Genomic DNA, 21287 nt, shown 5'->3' on the forward strand with positions numbered 1-21287 from the left:
AAACCTTGGGCAAGTTTCCTTACTCCACAGAGCCTAATAATAATCCCTCCAAAACCAAAAACAATAATAAATTGGTCATTTTCAATCTACGACTGTTTGTGGGACATTGCTGTGCGCAATTGGCTGCCGCGTTCGCCCACAAAAAAAAATACAGTCAATTCACTTTACAGTATGTTCTGTGAAGCGCTTTGGGACGTCCTCCCGACGTGAAAAGCGCTATATCAAATGCAAGGATTATTATTATTATTATTATTATTGAACAGGAGGGGACCAAGGAGAAAGTCCTGAGGAACGCCGCACAAATTGGTGCTGGGGCTAGGGGAGAAACCGTTTGTGGAGATGAAGTGGAGGCGGTGAGAGAGGTACGATCAGAATCAGTCAAGATCAGAGCCGTGAAGGTTGAGGTGAGAGAGGCACTGATTGAGAAAAGATTGGTCGACTGTGTCAAAGGCAGCAGAGGTCAAGGAGGATGAGGAGGCAGAGGGAGCCCTGATCACAGATGAACAGAATGTCATTTGTCACTTTGACCAGGGCTGTTTCAGTGCTGTGGGCATAAAAACCCGATTGGAGGGGTTCATGAAGGGAGTACCGGGATAGGAAGGAACAAAACAGGGAAGCAACAACTCGTTCCAGGACCTTTTGAGAGGAAAGGGAGTTTCAAGATGGGGCGGTAGTTTGGGAGTAGAGAAGGGTCCAGGGAGTTTTTTAAGGATGGGAGTGATCACAGCGGTTTTTAATGGGGTGGGAAAAGTACCGGAGGACAGGGAGAGGTTTATGTCTGTAAATAGAGGGGCAGGGAGGTGGAGCTGGGATGTAAGGAGAGGGGTAGGGATGCGGTCGAGGGTGGTTTCATGTGGGCTTAAGAGTTCGAGATGACATGTTTGTGAATTGCTGCTGATGGATTGGGTACAAAAGTACAGTCCTTCCACTTTACAGTAATCCTGACATGAAACGCACTGTACCAAATGCAAAGATTATTATTATTATTGTAAATAATATGTATTCACCCACAAAATATACAGTCAATTCACTTCACAGTACAATCTGTGAAGCGCTTTGAGACGTCTCGACGACGCGATAAGCCGCTATAACAAATGCAAAGCTTATTAATTATTAATAATATATTGCTCAGGTGATATTGATTGATCAAGTGATGAACAGGTGATGCTGCCCAGGTGTTGGGCTCAGGTGATGGAGTGAGAGACACTGTCACGTGATCTTCAGGCTCTGGTGACGGTCTCGGTTGAGAGTGAAGGACAGTGGGGCCTTTGTAGCCGCCGCGCAGGATACAAACCGCCTGCTTTTCAGATGAAAAAATCGCCAGCTCATACGGGAGTAGGGAAGGCGAGGAAACCATTGATTTTTTTTTTAAGCAAAAAAGTAGCCCATCATATGGCTGAATCTAATGTCTCGGTTTGGTCGGCGTGGGTGAAACGGGAGGTTGTGTTTGGTTCAGGCGGGGCTGTCCGGGGCGGGGTCCTGTGTGACCTCTGGAGCGCGCGGCGGGGACATGGCTGTCGGTTATTTCAAACCTGTCTGAGGGCTCGCGCCCCGGCACCAGCAGCAGCACCGGCACCAGCACCAGCACCATGGTGAGCGGCCCGGGCAGGAGGGCAGTGTCAGCAACGGATTGGGGGAGACGGGGAACAGGCCGGGGATTGTGGGGGAGCTGGGATTGGGGAGCTGAGATGAGTGGTTGGCTGGGATGATGGGGGAGCTGGGATCGGGGGTGGACAGGCAAGGATGGGGGCGAGGCTTGGAAGGGTTTGGGGGGGGCTAGGAGGGGGGCTAGGGGTGTTTGGGGGGCTAGGAGGGGGGCTAGGGGTGTTTGGGGGGGCTAGGAGGGTTGGGGAGGCGGTTGAATGTGGGGGAGCTATCTGGAGATTGAGGGAGATGGAGGTGGGGTGGTTTTACAGGTCAGGGATTGAGGGGGTGATGGGGGACTGGGAGGGCACAGGAAATGGGACTAACTGGCCGGGGAATGGGGGAAACGGGTGGACTGGCTGGGAATTGGGGGGAAGACAATTGGACTGGCTGGGGGTGGGGAGATGGGGGGGTCCGGCCGGGGATGATGATAATATAATCCTTACATTTGATATAGCGCTTTCCACATCTTCTAGACGCCTCAAAGCGCTTCACAGAATATACTGTAAAGTGAATTGACCGTATATTTGTGAAAGAAAATGTTAGCCCATTTGGTTCTTTTCCCAACTTTCTGCTCTCTATTTTGGGGGAGACAGGGGCTGACACGCCGGGGCTTGATGGGGGACGGGCTGGAGATCGGGGGAGACGGAAGGATGACTGGCCAGGGGTTGATTGGGACTGTCTGGGGTTTGAGGGGGACTGACCGTGGATTGGGGGGGAGACAGGGGTACTGGCCGGGGATTGGGGGGAGATGGGGACTGGCCGGGGATTGGGGGAGACGGTGACTGGCCAGGGATTGGGGGAGGGACCGGGACTGGCCGGGGATTGGGGGAGGCACTGGCCCAGGATTGGGGGACTGGCCGGAGATCGGGGGAGGGACGCGGATTGGGGGTGGGTCGGGGATTGGGAGTGGGCCAGGAATTGGGGGGGTGAGATGGGACTGGCCGGGGTTTGGTGGGAGAGACGGAACTGGCCGGGGATTGGGTGGGGAGTCGGGACTGGCTGGGGATTGGTGGAGGTAGACGGGGAGACTTTTCAGGATTGTGCGGTGAAGGTGGGAGAGAGGACTGGCCGGGGATTGGGGGAGATGCTCCTTGTGTCCCGTGTTCAGAGGTTGCTCTTCCTTTCCTCCTTCCTCTCTTTCCTCCTCTCCGGTGGACACAGTTAAAAGCTGTAACAGCCTCTGGGTTGCCTTTAAATCAGACAAACAGCTACTTTTATTTCCATAACTTTTTATTAATTATTTGCTTCTTATTGTAAATGACGAATGATGAAATGTGGTGTGATCAGCCTCAATGCAGGGAGTCTTGGTAGATTGAGGAGTTGGGCTAATTGGTGATATTTATGCTCAGCACCCACAACTGGTGGAGCTATAGTACAAACACTAGGGATGTGTGCCTGAGCTGTGGGTAGAATAGCCCTTCTCTTTCTCCTCGACCCCATCACCACTTCCCTCTGCTCCAGCCTGGGCATCCTTCGCCAGACCCATCGTGGTTCCCGGCACTGGCTGTCCCAGAGCAGCAACCCCACGTGTCCAGTCATTCACTCCCTCCGCTTAAACCGCCTCCTTAAGGCAAAACCAACTTCCCCCTCCCTCATACGTACCCTCCCAAACTCTCCACTCACACCACTCTACACAACCATCTCTCCTGTACACCTGAAAATCCTCTCCGCATCACTCTCTCCTCCCTCCCCTCCCTCCAGCAAACCCACCTGCATTTCCCTCCAAAACGTCCATTCCCTCTCAAATAAAGCCCTCACCATTCACGACCTCATCCTGGACGAGCACCTTGACATTCTTGGGCTCACCGAAACCTGGCTCTCACCAAATGACCCCGTCCCCCTAGTGGAAGCCTCCCCTCCAGGTTACACCTTCCACCACATCCCCCGTCCAAACCAGCATGGCAGCAGGGTGGCCTTCATTTCCAAAGCCTCCCTTGGTCTTACCCCCTACTCTTCTGGCTGCTTCCCTCCTTCGAGCACCTCACCTTCTTCCACCCCTCTCTCCCATTGAAAATCCTCCTTGTCTACTGCCCCCCTAAGCCCCCCGGCTCCTTCCACAGACATCTCTATTCTCCTCCCCTGTCCCTCTGCTCCGAACGCCTGCTCATAATGGGGGATTTCAACCTCCACCTAAACTCCCCTTACACTACTTCTGCTGACTTTACTGCCCTCCTCTCCCTAAACTTCACCCTTCATATAAATTCACCGACCCACAACCGTGGTCATGCCCTCAACCTTGTCATCACCCATGGCCTTGACATTTCCGACCTCAGCATAGTGGACAAGGCCATCTCGGACCACTTCCTCATCTCCTTCTCCTCTCACATCCCTCTCTCCTCCACCAAGCCCTCAATCATCCTCTACCGCCCTTGGAAAAAGCTACCCACTGAGACCCTCACAAAGGCGCTCGCATCATCAAACATCCTAACCCTCTGGCTTTCCATCCGTGGAGACCCTGAAGCACCCGTCCAGGATATCCAGGACCGTCTCCAATCCCACCCGATCCCCCTGGTACAACAACCATCTCCGCCGCCTAAAAATCCAAACCCGTCTGCTTGAGTGCAGATGGCGGAAAACTGGCCTGACAGTTCACCACCGACTATGCCTCGAGCATCTCCACAGCTACCGCCATTCTTTGACGCGTGCAAAAACTGCCTCCTACTCCCAACATCATCTTGGAGGCAAAAAACAATCTCAAAGTCCTTTTTTCCACCACCCACTACCTCCTCTGTGCCCCACCTCAGGCCTCCTCAATCGTCACATCAAATGCCAAGTGCGAGGAGGTCATGGACTTCTTTTCATCTAAAATTCATAACATCCGCCAGGCAGCCTCATCCACCTGCCTCTTGTCATCCACCACCACGCCCTCTCTTTCCCCCACACCCTCCCCATCATCTGCTCCTACCACCACCCCCATCCTACATTCCTTCCTCCCCATCTCTCCCTCCTCCCTCTCACCCACCATCACCTCCATGAAACCACCTGCTGCCTCGACCTCCTCCCCACCAACTTACTGGTCACCCAGTTCCCCCTCCTCTGCCCACTACTGGCTGACTGCATCAACCAGTCCCTCTCCTCCGGATCAGTCCCTGCACCCCTCAAAACTGCTGTCATCACCCCACTCCTCAAAAACCTTCCCTAGATCCCTCAAACTCCAGCCACTACCGCCATATTTCTAACCTGCCCTTCCTCGCAAAAGTCCTAGAACGCGTTGTTGCCAATCAACTTCGCGCACACCTCTCCTCCCACTCCCTATTCGAACCCCTCCAGTCCGGTTTCCGCTCTGCCCACAGTACAGAGACTGCGCTTGTGAAAGTCACAGACGACATCCTCTCTATCTGTGACCAGGGCCCCCTCTGCCTCCTTGTCCTCCTGGACCTCTCTGCTGCGTTCGATATAGTCGATCATGCCATCCCCCTCCACCGCCTTTCCTCCGTCATCCACCTCAGGGGGACCGCACTCGCCTGGTTCGAGTCCTAACTCACAAACCGCCAACAGTACATCTGCACAAATGGCTTCACCTCCTGCTCTCACCCGGTTAAATATGGGGATCCATCCTTGGCCCCCTCCTCTTTTTGATCTACATGCTCCGTCTTGGGGATGTCCATCCGCAGACATGGGGTACACTTCCACATGTACGTGGATGACACCCAACTCTATTTTTCCACCTCTCTTTGCAACCCCCAGTCCACTGATATTCTGTCAGCCTACCTGTCAGATCTCAGGGGCTGGATGAGCGCAAATTTCCTTCAGCTGAACGTTGACAAGACGGAAGCCATACTCTTTGGCTCTCGTCAACATCTAAAATCTCACGGCCCTCACCTCCTCCACCTACCTGACCTCCCCCTAAAGCTCTCCAAACCCATATGCAACCTGAGCGTGAGGTTCAAGCCCCAATTATCCTTCCTCCCCCATATCCGGTCCCTCACCAGCACTGCCTTCTTCCACCTCTGACGCATCGCCCATCTCCCCCAATACCTCTCTCCGAAAGCTGCTGAAATCCTGGTCCATGCCTTTGTCACCTCTCGGCTGGACTATTCTAACGTCCTCCTCCTGGCTCGGCCCTGGGATCCTTTACTGTGAAGCGCTCTGAGACGCCGTTCGCCGTGGAGGGCGCTATATAAATCCAAGTTGTTGTTGTTGTAGAAAGATGGTGGCATTGTTCTCATGCATTTTATGCTGCGCTGTGTTGCCCACTAGGAAGCTCGTAGGGAGTTCCCGGTACCTGCTATCCACCTAGTAAGGGCTCAAACCTGTGCTTGTTGGATGTCTAAAATGCTGTACATTGTCCAGCACTTTGGGACTTCCTCCCAACGTGAAAGGCGCTATACAAATGTAATCTTGTTGTTGGCATGAGAAACTAGTGACTATCCTCCTTGTGTGAGGATAGACACTAGTTGCTCCTTGGAGTTAAACTGGCTCCAATGTTTGGCAACGGAATTTTGGATTTGAGCCAACCCTCTGTCGGTCGTGGTTGTCCAGTTCCTAAACCAGCCCGGTCCGCAGCATTCCAGGGGACTGTTGATGACAGCACCACCATTCTGGCTCATCGGCAGGACCTGGTGTGACAGACTGATAAGTGGGAGCAGGGATACGTTGCACTCAGCTCTTGTCACTGAAAAGCCAGGTGCGGGCTGCTGAACGCACCTGTGTCAAATCTGGCCTAACGGTCCACCGACAAATCTGGCTGGACCTCCTCAAAATTTACCACTCCACTCCAGCCTCGGCCAAATCGTCCTTCTACTCCAGGATAATCCTGGAGGCGAAGAACAACCCCAGGCTACTGTTTTCCACCACAACCCGACTCCTCCGTCCCCCCCGCCACCCCGCGCAGGTCATCTCCTCCAACCTTCACTGCGAGGAGATGCTGGATTTCCTTGAATCCAAGATCAAGGGAATCCGCTCCGCGGTCACTTCCCCTCCAACTTCCACCCACCCCCCACCCCTTCCCTCCCACACTCCGACTCCTACCCATCCTCCCCTACACACCTTCGTACCCGTTTCCCCACCCTCTGTCACTGAACTCATCCTATCCCTAAAACCAACCACCTGCTCCCTTGACCCCATCCCCACTCCACTCCTTATCTCCCAGCTCCACTTTCTTGCCCCACATATCACTGACATCATCAACCTGTCCCTCTCCTCTGGCTCTGTCCCCATTCCATTAAAAACTGCCACCATCACGCCCACCCTGAAAAAACCCTCCCTTGATGCGTCGCAGCTATCAAGCTACCGGCCCATCTCCAACCTCCCCTTTCTCTCCAAGGTCTTGGAAAGAGTTGTCGCCTCCCAACTGCGCTCTTTCCTTTCCACCCATTCTCTTTTTGAACCCCTTCAGTCAGGTTTCCGTGCTGCTCATAGCACAGAAACTGCCCTGGTCAAGGTCACCAATGATATCCTGACCATCTGTGACCAGGGCTCCCTCTGTCTCCTCGTCCTCCTCGACCTATCGGCAGCATTCGATACGGTCGACCACGCTATCCTACTCCACCGCTTGTCCTCCCACCTCAACCTTCAAGGCACTGTCCTTGAATGGTTTAGGTCGTACCTTTCTCACCGTCTTCACTTTGTCTCGACGAATGGCTTCTCCTCCACCCCCCGTACTGTCTCATGTGGTGTCCCTCAGGGCTCTGTCCTCGGTCCCCTCCTCTTCACCCTCTATATGCTCCCCCTCGGTGACATCATCCGCAGACATGGAGTTAACTTCCACATGTATGCGGATGACACCCAACTCTACCTTTCCTCCTCTACTCTCAACTCCACGACCACCGATGTCCTGACAGCCTGCCTGTCCGACATCGAGTCCTGGACGAGAGACAACTTTCTTCAGCTCAACGTGCGAAAAACCGAGGCCCTCCTGATTGGCTCACGTCAGCGCCTCCGCACCTCAGGCGCTGACACCATCAGCATCCAAGGCTGCACTCTCCACCTCTCAAAGCCAATCAGGAACCTCGGCGTTTTGTTCGACCCTGAGCTGTCCTTTCTCCCTCACATCCGCACCACAACTGGCACCGCCTTCCATCACCTCCGGAACATCGCCAGACTACGGCACTACCTCACCCCTCACGCTGCTGAAACTCTGGTCCACGCCTTTATCACCTCAAGGCTGGACTATGGGAACTCTCTCCTCGCCGGCCTTCCCGCCACCTCCCTCCACAAGCTGCAGGTCATTCAGAACTCTGCAGCTCGTGTACTGTCCCGCACCAGGCTTCGGGACCACATCACTCCCACCCTCGCTCGCCTCCACTGGCTCCCCATCCCCCAGAGGATTGATTTCAAGATCCTCATCCTCACCTACAAGGCCATTCACGGCCTTGCTCCCTCCTACCTCTCCAACCTACTATCCCCCTACCTACCTGCCCGTACCCTCCGTTCCTCTGGCTCTGGTCTGCTCCACGTCCCCCGCCCCAACCGCCCTACCATCGGTGGTCGGGCCTTCAGCCTCTCAGCCCCTAGGCTCTGGAACTCCATCCCCCAGTGCCTTCGCCTTGCTTCCTCCCTTTCCTCCTTCAAGGCCGGTCTCAAGACCTTTCTCTTTGACCGTGCCTTCAGCTCCCCTCTCGACTCTCTTCCCCCTCCTCGCTCCCTCCCTTCCCTCCCCTCACCCTGACCATTTCCCCCTCCTCGCTCCCTCCCTTCCCTCCCCTCACCCTGACCATTCCCCCCTCCTCGCTCCCTCCCTTCCCTCCCCTCACCCTGACCATTTCCCCCTGCTCGGGTCATGACCCAACTGTGCAGCGCCTTGGGACGTCCTCCTGACGTGAAAGGCGCTTTATAAATGGAATGTTGTTGTTGTTGTTGTTGTTGTTAAGCCTGCAAGCCAAAGCCCTAGCTGGACAAGCAATGGGAAGTTTGCCAGACAGACAGTGGTTTTAGTGGTAAGCCAAGCAGTTTTAGATGGCTAAATGCCCATCAGTTCCCAATGGCTCCTTCAGGTCCCTGCAAGCTTTGCCTCTTGGCATCCTGTGCTTAGTACTCTGGAATTAGGTAAGCAGGGTATGTCTCTCCAGGGAGCAAGTGTGCATTCTCTTTGAGAATTAGGGAAATTTCCCTGTGTCGGTGGCATACCTATATGGAACTGTTTGGTTTGGAAACTGTTAAGCATAGTAATGGATTTCCACATGTGGCAGACTGGCTGACCCCAATATAGGTGACATTTAATTTGGGATGCACAGTGGTGAAAGGGAGAGTAAATGGTGGGAGAACTTTGCTGAGGTGTGTAGCACTCAGTTGATGCGTACTTGAGATGGAGAGAAATAGTAGAGGGGATTAGGAGGGGTAGAAGCTCGTGTATAGAGAATATGAGCACCAGTGCAGACTAGTTGGGCCGAATAGCCTGTTTCTGCATTCATCTGTGAAATTCTATATGCAAAATGTGAACAGACGGTTCAGATTTAATTACTTTTACATAGAGATTGATGAATATGTAGATTAGATTAACTGGATAGATGGTGGAAAAAAATCATTTCAACAAATTCAAGAGCGAATTGGGTAATTGTGTGTAATTGGTGAAGAAATGAATTGAATATGAGAGAATAGTATATGACTTTTTAAAATAAAGTTACATTGGACTCTGGGCTCTGTTCCCGCGACTGCTTTTGTCTTACTACGAGCATTGTCCCATTGTGGTGTATGTCTGAATTGTGTTTTAAGATTTATAACAAACTGGAATAACATACATGCCAGGTGTTGCCACAAGGCTTAAGGTGTTGGTACTGATGTACGATAAGAAAAATAAATTACACATAAGCCAATATATATTTATCCTCCTCCTCTTCAATAATAATAATCCTTACATTTGGTATAGCATCTATAATATCGCAAAGTAGTTCACAGGATATACTGAAAAGTGGGGTGACTGTATATGTTTTGTGGGCTAACCCGGCAGCCAATTTGCACTCAGCAATGTCTTACAAACAGCTACAAAGTGAATGCCCAATTTCATTTGGGGGATTGTTCGACAGGACACAAGGAGAAACAGATAGGGCCTCAGTTTAACGTCTCATCCGAAGGACAGCTGATGCAACATTGCAGCTTGAAGATGTTACAATACAATAACAGAATACAATTTACACTTGTAATGTGCCTTTCGTGTTGGGAGGATATCCCAGAACACTTGAGAATTCTAGCTGGACATCAAAACATGGATTCAGGCAAGGCTGATCCTGCCCTTGAACAATGTTCATTCCTAACTCCAAACTTTTCAGCTGGAAAGTGATCAGATCTAGAATACTGTTTTATTTTCCTCCTTCGTTCAGGAACACTGAGGTTCCAGACTTGCCCTTTTTGAATTATACATTTATTGTTTCCACAACAATAGAACAATCTGTTTGCATCTCAGTATAATTTAAAAATTTTCTCCAAAATGGAGAATTTCATTCCTGTTTTGGCTCTATGTTCATTCTTCCTGGGTAGTAGTTGGGGGTGGGGAGAAAGAAGTGGCTGTGTAGGATAGAAACTGAGCATGAGAAACCCTACCACTAATGATAGATCTAGAATTACCAGTGTTCACTGAATGGTTCAGAATTGAATGAAATGCTACTTGCTGTTAAATAACTTATGAATATTCATTATCAAGATTTGCCCATAAATAATGTCCGCTTGGGTAAGCTACTGGTGGTAGAACAATAGCTTTTTAACTGAAGTATATCTCAATAGAAAAAAACGAAGGGATCAAACTCAATCAGGAGATGAGGAGGGGAACCTTGGAGGAGAAATATTGGTGAAAAACAGCAGGATTATTATTATTATAATCTGAAGAACATTACTTTCATTGTAAAATCAGAAGAATTTGATTCTTTAGCTTTCCTGTACTACTTTGAGGAGAGTTATGCAAAAATATGTCACAAATGAAAGTGAGTTATGTCACATGGTTTACTTCACTATTAGTCTCTGATTTGTATTCCATTTGATATGACATAAGCTGTTTTCTTTTGCATAGGGTGGTCTTTTTTAAGTGAGGATCGTGCATGATCATGTCAGTAGTTTTGCTTGGTTGACAATTGTGTGTATTATCACATGATGTTAATGCATTGCACAAATTCTTGTTTGTGACAAATTTATCCAAGTATGTTGATTTAGCTAATCGATGGTTCCTGTACTGTAGACTTGAAGCTGAGCAGAGTAATTGAGTTGATGTTGTTGATTCTTGAACAGTCCAGGCAGATCATTGTTCTTTAATTACATTTCCTGCAATATTTTGAGCCAGTGCCTTATTTTAGTTCATTTTACACATTTCAAAAATTACTGCCTGAGATCAAACAGCAGCCGAGAGCTCCCCATGGTTACTGACACCCATCACCTTTATGGGATCCATGATGCATTCTCAGTGAAGTATAAATGTATAGCATTGAGTCAGTTGTCATTGTGTATTTTCAAAAGGAAAGTTCAGGGGAGTATTTGCTGTTCAAAGTACTCCTTCTAGACATTGAGAAAAAGAATGTTGTTATAAAATTGTTTATTACGAGAAATCCTTACTGTAAGTATAAGTTTGTGGCAGTAAGTTCCTCTGGATCTATGGGGAGTGCCCTGAAACGGAAAGTATTCCTGCTCTTCCCTATCACTCCTTCACCCTCAGACTTTTCAAACGGTGATTCGCTGGAGCACTATAGGACTATAGTTGCCAGTTCTGATCCTAGCCATTGGGTTGGAGGTTGGGGGAGAGCGATTGGTGTGCATCTTGAGAGAAGGCTAACTCTGACCTTGGAGAGAGTGAAAATCAAAGGTCACTTTCCCTTAGATTAAAAAAAAGGTAATTATTTTAAGTTTGTTACCATATTATATTGAAAATACTAAAGGCCAGACTCATTTTACTTAAATGTAAAATGGAGGCTGCTCTATGTGATTGCCTTTCAGTCTCTCGATTAGATTTTTCCCAACTCATTGCCACAAATATGAGGGAATTCGACTGCTACAGTTTCCTGTGAATAAATCTATTATTATAGTCTGTCTTGTGCATTCACTTTGGTCGGATTGTATGTGTAACAAAAGTTTTGTGTAGACATATTAAGCATTGTTGCACTTCACAATTCTAGAGGGAGTACTTGTGTTCAATTGGAATTGGGATCAATGCCAGTCTAACATATGGTGCTGTCCAAATGTGCCAGTAACCATTGTGTGTCCCGATGTAAGTCTATGATTTCTATTTATGTTTATGTATTTGCACACAGGCACTCCCCAGGTCAACTTGGGATATGGCTATTATTCTGGTTGCACATACACCCACTTCAAATTTTGCATACTCACAGCTATGCAGGTAGTGCATTCATAGGGCAGTTGGTGACAACAATCCCAATTTTAGAGGGAGACAGAGTGGCCACTATAACCACCTGCCAAATAAGATATATTGTAGTTGGTGTGAGCAGTTGGATTCATGCTGGCATAAGTGGAAAAGTACTGCAGTTGTTTGTGACGGATGTTTCTGTAGCTAAGGTGGATTGTACAGTTGCAGAATTTACACCTTTGCTAACGATCAACTCTACTCCACACTGAATCTGAAGGCCATAAGCTTAAGAGATTACTTGGTTTCAATAGATTTTTCCACATTCAAAATCTTTATATTAAAAAAAGCTTTAATATAGATCCACACAGTAAGCTATTGGCTAATCAGCAGTTACTAATGATTTTAATAATGATACTAACTTTGTTTCTGAGACAGGTCTTTAGAACATATTTTTATTAACCTCATTCATGTATTGAACATACCTCACTACTGTGTAAAATTTGTAACACAGTTTAAGTAAATTAAGCTGGAGGTGTGTGTACATCTGTGTGTGTATATATTGTAAAATGTGTTTTCTGCAGAAGGAAAAAAATACTGGATAATACAGCATATGCCTTCTAGAAGCAATAGTGTAAAAGTTTGTTGCCCAACTTTCAGTCACTCTGTGTCCAGAACTCCACCCTAGTCTCTCACAATCTTGCCTTGCCCCCTCTTTTCCTGCCTTCAAAATCTGCCTGAAGATGCATCTCTTCAACTGTGATTTTGATCACGTTTCCCCTCAGCCCCCCCACCCCCCCCTTCACCATACCCCCAGCTCAGGCTTTATCAGTTGTGTTAAGCGCTTTGAAATCTCTTCTCGATGTGAAAGGCGATATAAATGTAAATTGTTTTGTACACAAGATCGAGAGAGGGGATCTAGATAAATCTACTTTTCACTAAATCATTTTTATATTATAGGGGAAAAAACGTATTGGCATATCAATTAATAATAATAATAATAATAATAATAATCCTTGCATTTGATATAGCGCTTTTCACGTCAGGAGGACGTCCCAAAGCGCTTCACAGAACACACTGTAAAGTGAATTAACTGTATATTTGTGGGCGAACGCGGCAGCCAATTGCGCACAGCAATGTCCCACAAACAGTCGTAGGTTGAAAAATGACCAATTTAATTATTGTTTTGGGTTTTTTGGAGGGATTATTATTAGGCGTGTGGAGTAAGGAAACTTGCCCAAGGTTTCGCCCTGCCTGGAATTGAACTCAGGTCTCTCGCTTGCAAAGCGAGTGCTCTAACCACTGAGCTACAGGACTCCACGTTATGGAATGTTATGGAATCTATTTCAGTATTAAAACTTAAGTGTTCAGTATGTGTTTCAATTTAGGCACAAACTTTATTTGGCTTTATTTGTCATCAACAACAACAATGTTACATTTATATAGCGCCTGTCATGTAGGGAGGTATCTGAACTCAAAGTGCTCCACAGAGCTGACTGGAGCCCAGGCGGGGTTTAGAGGTAAGGGTACTTTCACAATTGATAACTGGCTTTGATTGAAAGTGTCCAGATATTGGGGGGAAATGGAGTAAAATATTACAGGTTTGATCATTTTTAGTGTTCAGATTGCTCTATTTCAGAGAAGGTAAGTTTGTGATTATTTGCCTCTTAAAGTGTGGTTTGTTAAGAAACAAGCAATACAATTTGGAGATATGGTTCACGTAGACCTTTTTTTCCCTCCCTCCAGGGTGTGATAGGCGTGCAGTTGGTGGTTACTATGGTAATGGCCAGCATCATACAGAAGATCACACCTCACTACTCATTTGCTCGTTGGTTGCTTTGCAATGGAAGGTATGAGGGAATTCTTTTCAATTGGAAAACAAAATTCTGAATTTTTGGGGAACAATTATTATTTATGCCACACTTTGTTTTTCTAATTTAAGACAAAAGGTGCACGTCTCTAAATGTAAAGGTGTTTGCTAAATCAATGTGTTTTCTCTAAAAAAAACGTTACAAGATACCTTTTTATGTGTTATTCAGTCAATGTTTATTGGACTAATGTACATCATTCCTTAGTCCAGGGAGCGCACTCCCTTTGGAGGCCAATAATTTGAGTATTGTTTAGACCCTGAGAGCTTACTTTCTTAGCCCATATTAATGTACACTGGAAAGAACAAGGTGACGGTTCATTTACTCCAACCCTATATTGTATTTTTCACTCTTAAACTTGTATTTTCAGGGACGCATATGGTTTGATTAATTTGATGGGCTTCCATGGCGTCATGTTGGATGATATGTTGGAGGTAGTTTGGTGTATTGTGTTTTTCTCTCTGTCTATGGGAGCAACTATTTTTGCAATATTTTTCCTCGGTGTCTGTAGGAAGTAGGACATTAAATTAAGAATGCTTTTTCTTCCCCTCCACCTTTCCAGTTCCATGAATCACTTGAAAATATTATATGGAAAGTTAAAGGGCAGCACCGAAAATACTGAATGCATCGTTTTACCTGCTTGCGGTGATATAACTTCAAAACCCCCTTTTGTGTCCTACTTCAAAGCTACTTTACTTGACATAGTTGGATATGTGTAACTATTTTGATATTTTTGATCTCTGTCATTTCTTTCATGTTCAAGGCTGTTTACAGTAGAACTATGAGAGCAGCAGTTATTGTGATACTGCTACAGCAGCAGAAACAAATGTGTATGTATTCGAATTGGTAAAGTGATCAGGACTATAAAAACATTTGTTGGATTTTCTTGCTGGTTTGCTTGATTTGAAGGCTTTGGCTTGTATGCCCCTAAACCCGTAGCTTTACTATTTCAAAGAATCTGTTCTGTCTTGGCATTGCTATCTTTGCTATATTCTAGCCCTTCTTTCCTCCCTATGCTAGGCTTTGGATTCATGGCTGATTCTTTTAAATTCCATTCAATCCTGTTTCACATCTTTGATTATGCCACAACCAATGCGGCAGTCTGCAAATCAATTCATAAATTAGGAGCTAAATGACAGTAAGATAGAAGGAAAGAAGTGAGAAAATTGAGAAAGAAAATGGAATTGTTAAATAAGACAGGTGAGTGTTCCTCAATGAGTAAGTAATGAGTAATGATATCATCAGGATTATTGGCTTTATATAAGTTCAAAGATTAGACATGCTAGTGAATATGCTGTGGATAAACCTTGATGCTCAATATGGTGTTAGAACAGAATTGAGCAATGGGGCAGGTTTTTTATCAAGATCATTAAGGCTGGAATTTAAAGAGAAATATAAGTGAGATAGAGTGGATTTAATTTGAGGAGAGATAGTGACACACCAATCGAACATGATGGAGTTAGAAAGACAGATTCACTGATTTTCGGGGTTCTGCTTTGAAAAAGTGCAAGAAGAAATGGTCACTAGAGGACAGCAATTGCTGCTCCTTTTCAATAGTTCTGCTTGCTATTTCGAATAGTGGACTTTAAAAAGGTATCAGCAGCAATCACGGCTGCTTTAGACTGATCAAAATGCAAGGTGTGGTTGGCAGAATTGTTGTGAGATTAATACTGGGCTATTGTTCTTTTGCTTTCTTTAGGAAAAATGTTTCAATGTTTGATATATTGTTTTTGATATTGTGTTCTATTTATATATCGTTGTTTTTATTGGTCCTGGATTGGGTAATGATTTCTTCTGTACATACTGGTTCTGTTAGGAATTATGGCTATGTTTGCCAATGCTGAATTAGGAGTTTAGTTTTTCTTAGTCTTTTCAGACTAATGTCACCTTGTTGGTCCTTGGGGCTGCTGCGGTTATTCCAAATTTGAATTAGTCACTGTTTGTCTTCCTGATTTCTTATCCCTATCTTTCATTAGGTGAACAGAAAATAAACTAAGCAATCCTAATTTGAAACACCCACAACAGCCCCAAGGACTAACAAGGTGACAACCATTAATGTTGGTCTGAAGAGGCCTGTATTGAAGAAAGGAATAACACAGAAACCCAATCAAGAACAATCAATGCCTAATTCAGAGAATGTATTCTTGCTCAAGGCAAATGCATTGATTTTTAGCATGTCCTGCTTGTGGAAGATCAGTAAGGTCACCTCACTTTAAGTCCATTTGTGTGATTGTTTCGTACTTATGAGAAGGTCTTTATCATCACTTTATTCAGGATTGCTGAATGTTGGTTGTGGGGTTCAATTTTGTTGGTATTTAAGCCCAAAATTCCAGATCTCATACTTCTCTTTCTGACTTCCGTTGCATTGTGCATCTTAACTGAGTTGGGTAAATCTCCTATTGATGGTTGATAGTCTGGAGGTGCTTAGCAGAAAACTTGAGTTTAGCCTGCTGATATACCAGACATGTTTGTAATTGGGACAGACAGTGACTAATTCAAATTTGGAATACTCAAAGCAGTTCCAAGGACCAACAAGGTGACCTTAGTCTGAAAAGATTGAAAAAAAAGTACCTAATCGAATACTGATGACCATTGTCATACCTCCTAACCAAACCTGTTCCCAAGAAACTATGTGGCTTTTACCCTATAATATAGTTTTGGGAAGGAAGCATTGGTCATAATAGCAATGTTTAGTGGAAGAAGATATCGGTGCATTCTGTTCAGATGAACGTTAAAGATCCCATGGCACTGTTCGAAAAGATAAGGAAGTTTCTCCCAGTATCTTAGCCCATAATCCCCCAAATAAAATTGATCATTCGTTTCATCACTTGTGGGATATTGCTGTGCTCAGCTGTGCTGCCTACAAATACAGTCACTCCATTTCACAGTAATTCCAGTGAAGCGCTTTGAGACGTTTTGACTTGATAAGGCACTTTAACAATTGCAAGGATTATTATCATATGATTTGTGAAGTGTACTATTTCTCTACATTGACTGGAGGTACAAGTTATGTAAAATTATGTATCTTCTGCACAGTGACCTGTTGATTAACCTTGCTAAGTTACTCAAAAATTTCTGAGTTGAAATAGGTTTGTACATGCAAAACATTGTGCTTCCAAAAGTTGCTAGAATTGAAAACCATGCAAATTGCAATTGAAGTGGCAATACATATGAAAGCACAGTACTTATTATGGCTCATGTTTTCCTGGAATCCTACTTTTACTTATCTGGTAGGGATATTGCATGGTTGCTGGTAGAGTAATGAACATACCCACAATTGACCCATGCACAACTATGGCTTTGTAGGCATTCCACCTCTTTATTTGTAAAAATAAGTTTTACATTTTCCCTGCAGTTACAAAACTATGGATTATATAGAAAAATTCATAAAGGCCTTGAATTATTTTCAGCATTATGTTACTGGCCTACTTGGGAAGGTGTGAAAATGTAGAAATCTGGTTGTTTGTAGATGGTAGTGTCACTCTGGTGCAAAAGTGTTCCAAATCCTCCTCCAAGGCCTTGCCCCTCCCTACTTCTGCGACCTGCTGACCACATGTCAACCGTCCGTTCCCTCCGCTCAGCAGGCTCTGGCCTGCTCCACGTGCTACGGATGGCCCGCTATACCATCGGCGGCCGAGCCTTCAGCCTTTCTGCCCCCACCCTATGGAACTCCATCCAACATTCCCTTCGCCTCACTCCCTCTCTTGCCTCCTTCAAGGCCCATCTCAAAACCCTCCTCTTCGACCGAGCCTTCGGTTACCCTCTACCCTTCTTGCCCTCCACCCTCCCTGATCCCGACCCTTAGCTCGGGTCCAAATCCCTGACTGTCCAGTACCTTGTGACGTCCTCTGGACCTGAAATGCACTATAGAAATGTAATTTGTATTGTATTTTCTAATTTTAGAATCCCTAGTCTTGATGAGTACAATAAATTCACAACAACAAAAAAAAGTAAAACGTGGGGCAGGTAATTTGCAAGGTGAAAAGATGTTTTAAAAAGTAACATACTGAATATATTCTACATGAATATCTGTGCTGGGACAACATTTTGTGGTTTGTGGAGAATTTAAAGGAACGGTCCCAAGGTCGGGTGTTTCAATTAAGTTATAGTCCTATTTGAAAATTAACTTGTCATAGTGTGGGTGAATGAACTGATTTGGGATTGCCATCTGACTGGCATTTCTAAACCTAAGTGCAGAATGGTTTGTTTGTCTGAACAAAAACTCCCAAGACACTATGCAGAGCCAGTGCTCAATGACGGAGTAATCAGCTTCTACACCCGAGCTTGAGAAATGCCATGGAGATGGTTGACAGACAAATTAGTATGCAAGAAGATGAGAATTTTTAGGAACAGATGAAAATCTTTCAGTGCAACATATCTCTTTTTGGTTGACGTAAACTCTACCATATCTTTCAATTCCCTCTCTTTCCAGAAAACATGAGTCTGTCTCTTGAATCTAATTATGCAGTCTGCTTCAATGGCTTCCAGGAACATATTTTAGAAATGCATTATCCTTTATGAAAATAATGAATGCTTTGCCTGACTTCCTTTCTTCCTCCTAGCTTTTAACTTTTGAACTGTTTGCAATGTGAACAACTTTAAGGGCCTTTAAAATCTTTTTTTAAATTGTTGTTTTTTACCGATTAAATGCGCAAAATCTTTTTGTGTACATCAATCGGTAAAGTTGATTTTTCTTTCGAATTTGATTTTTACAAAAGGTGTGTATGCATCAGTGCATCAGTGCATTGTGAATCCAGTTTGCTTGTGAGTGGAGTTGCTAACAGCATTTTTGTGTCCATGGTAACTATATGCACAATAGGATTTTTTTTTCACGGGTAAGCATTTAATACTGCACCAACTAGTGCAGTGTAACGGTGGAGATAGAAAATGCCACAGAAAGAGACAGTGATAGAAGATAAGAAAGAAGAACACTCCATGAGAGAGAGGAGCAGGCGCAGAGAGAGAGAGTAGCACAATGGGGTACTACAATGGCATTTTAACTCTTGAAACAATTTTTAGTTAGTGCAATAATCCATTTGTATTTTGTATGGTGGCCAATTATCTGCACTGTTTGCTTATCTGCAATGGAGCAACAACAAATCAATGTGGATAATAGTTTCACTCATTCATTGTATTCACCAATAAACTGCTTGTAGTATTGTACTTTTATAAGTTTTTGATGTTCCAAAATCTAATTTTCATTGAATTTACCTGTTTTTTTGTTGAATTCTCTTCCCCATCTGAATTTTCTCATAATTAACCCCAAAAAACAACAAAAAATTGTGGATTTAAACAATGAATTTAATAGTCCTTAACAATTTGCCAGCGTTAACTGTGTCAGCCTTTCTCCCCCCACCCTTTCATTAGATGAGCACAAAGTTGTTTCATTTCTTTAAGAAATGCATCTAACTTCCATAACATTTCCTCATATTTTACATTGCTGACACAGAATTCTGCTGCTTGCCTCTATACCTTCTCAAGTACAATAGAATCCTTGCTATGAGGTGATTGAGGTGACATGATCTAATAGCACCTTATACAGCAACAAAATATCCTATTTTGAGTTATACTGAAAATCTAATGCGACCCAATACCCTATTCACCATTTTTATTGCAGTCGAGAAATAGGTTGGATAAGTAGATCCTTATAATAAGAGTGGTTAGGGGTTCCATAATATCCCAACCAGCATTATAATTGGGTCCAATTGCCTTTCAGCTCTTCTGAAGGCTCGTATGCTTAGAAAGCTAGCTGGCTTTAAAACACCAACTGACTTTTCACACACTAAGAAATGGCCAACTTCCAGGCTATTAGGTTGCTGCCAGTGTTGTTTGTGCAGTGTGCAGGAAGTGACAACAAACTGATGACTTGGAAGTTGGCATTGGAAGTTTAACACACCAGAAGCCAGTTAGTATTTCTCGGTTGGGTGTAGTAGGGAGCCTACTCTCCAATAAGTGTACCCATGATAGAACAAAGCATGTTTGTTATAACTGTTACACTGCAGTTTCATGAATGTTGCCACACTAATCTCTAGATCTTGCTTGATAGATTGCTGAAGGCAATATATTTAACACATTCTCCCTCTTTTGGTTCTTTAATTCCACGTTAATGTATTTTGCAGTTGTTTATACTTGATATCCATCCAGTGGCCTAGTTGTCTAAAAGATCCAAACATTTCTAAATCTCTTTCTTATGACTTGCTCTGCTTCCTCTTGTAGGATCATCTACAAAATTATTTCCTCTTTATTAATATATTGAGAAACTGAGGCGAAGGGCCAAGTAGACTGTTGAAAATGTGAGAGAAAATTAAACCAATCTAAGAAATAGTGCTTGGATTGCCACCAAAGTTGGCGCTTTTAATACCTGCTAATCTTTAGATTGAGGGAAGATTGAGAGATGTACATTTTACAGTTTAGAAACCCTGGAAATTTGAAGTAGCAAGTAATTCAATGATGTTTGAATTCAGCATAGTAAGGAGGAGGTATAGACTACAAGATAATGTATTTGGAGCTAGAAGGAAATTTTCAGAAGAGCAACAGAAGGCTTACTATCTTTCACCAAATCAATAGCCATCTCCTGGATTGCTAAACTGGTAATCTCTTTTCATCCTGAAAAACTATTTTATGGTAATCTATTCCTCATGCAATTAATTAACCAGTGTCTCATTATATCCGCAATTCTATAACTCCTTGCTTCCCATCAGTCACCAATTTGAAACCTTGTCAAAAGCCATTTATTTACTGTATTAGCATTTGTCCAGCAAAGTTCATCTGTGTGTTAAAATGTCATATAAATTGAATGTGAGCCTGTATTCAAACAAAATAGTCGGAAGTTTCCACGCAGAGAGCCATCAGTCTATGGGTTGAGAACATGGATGCCACAAGTGGCTGTTGAATCAGAGACTATAACGTTGGAAAAGGAATCTGAAGAGGAAGAATATTAAATGTTACAGGAAAGGAGCAGGGAATTGGGATCAAAGTAGTTCTTTCCAGTGGATGAAAGACTTTTATTTGTCAGTCAGGTCAGGACCATACATGGGAACTCACCAAATTGAATGACTAGTTCCATAAACGTATGATTCCTGCTTTATCTGGTATGATGTGCACAGTGCCTCCCCAGAGGAATGCACCCCACTTACCTAACTCCAGAAAATTTACATGGAGGTTGGCAAAGGCCTGGGGTTACCAAACCATACATTGGAGGTACCAGTGGAGTTTAACCAGCTAAAAACATAACACTGATAGGTAAGCTTTCTGCTGCTTGTGCAGTTAGGACCACTGATTATGTCTTTGACTTGCAGGGTTATCTGGCGTCAAGTAGAAAACATCCCAGCTCCCAGTGACTGGTCTGCTTCTCTAATTATTTTGTATATCAGCTGCTCCATTGTGAACATGAGATATGACATGGAATGGCACAGAGTGGGAAAATTGTGGTGCAAAAGCAAAATTTTAGCTAACTGAATACTTTATCCTCTTGAAAATGTAATAGGGTAAGAAGCTGGTTGTTTTTATGTACTGCAGTACAAGGATCAGTCATAAGTCTGTACTGAAGAATA

At 44.7% G+C, this 21287-nt stretch overlaps 1 protein-coding gene across 2 annotated transcripts in view; it reads left to right on the forward strand.

Annotated features, from left to right (window-relative positions):
• Positions 1 to 344: 344 nt before the first annotated feature.
• Positions 345 to 21287, forward strand: part of tmem161b (transmembrane protein 161B) — a 49257-nt gene continuing 28314 nt past the window's right edge. The window contains exons 1-2 of one of the 2 annotated variants that reach the window (XM_042334450.1): positions 345 to 362; positions 13613 to 13716. In XM_042334450.1, the coding sequence (XP_042190384.1) occupies positions 13643 to 13716 (74 nt within the window). In that variant the 5' untranslated portion in view covers positions 345 to 362; positions 13613 to 13642. Of the gene's footprint in view, positions 363 to 1474; positions 1593 to 13612; positions 13717 to 21287 lie in introns of those variants that run through there. The other variant, XM_007899737.2, reaches the window with a different exon arrangement.

The sequence above is a fragment of the Callorhinchus milii genome, unplaced genomic scaffold, assembly GCF_018977255.1.
Source record: "Callorhinchus milii isolate IMCB2004 unplaced genomic scaffold, IMCB_Cmil_1.0 Scaffold1, whole genome shotgun sequence".
In the NCBI taxonomy this organism is placed as follows: domain Eukaryota; kingdom Metazoa; phylum Chordata; class Chondrichthyes; order Chimaeriformes; family Callorhinchidae; genus Callorhinchus; species Callorhinchus milii.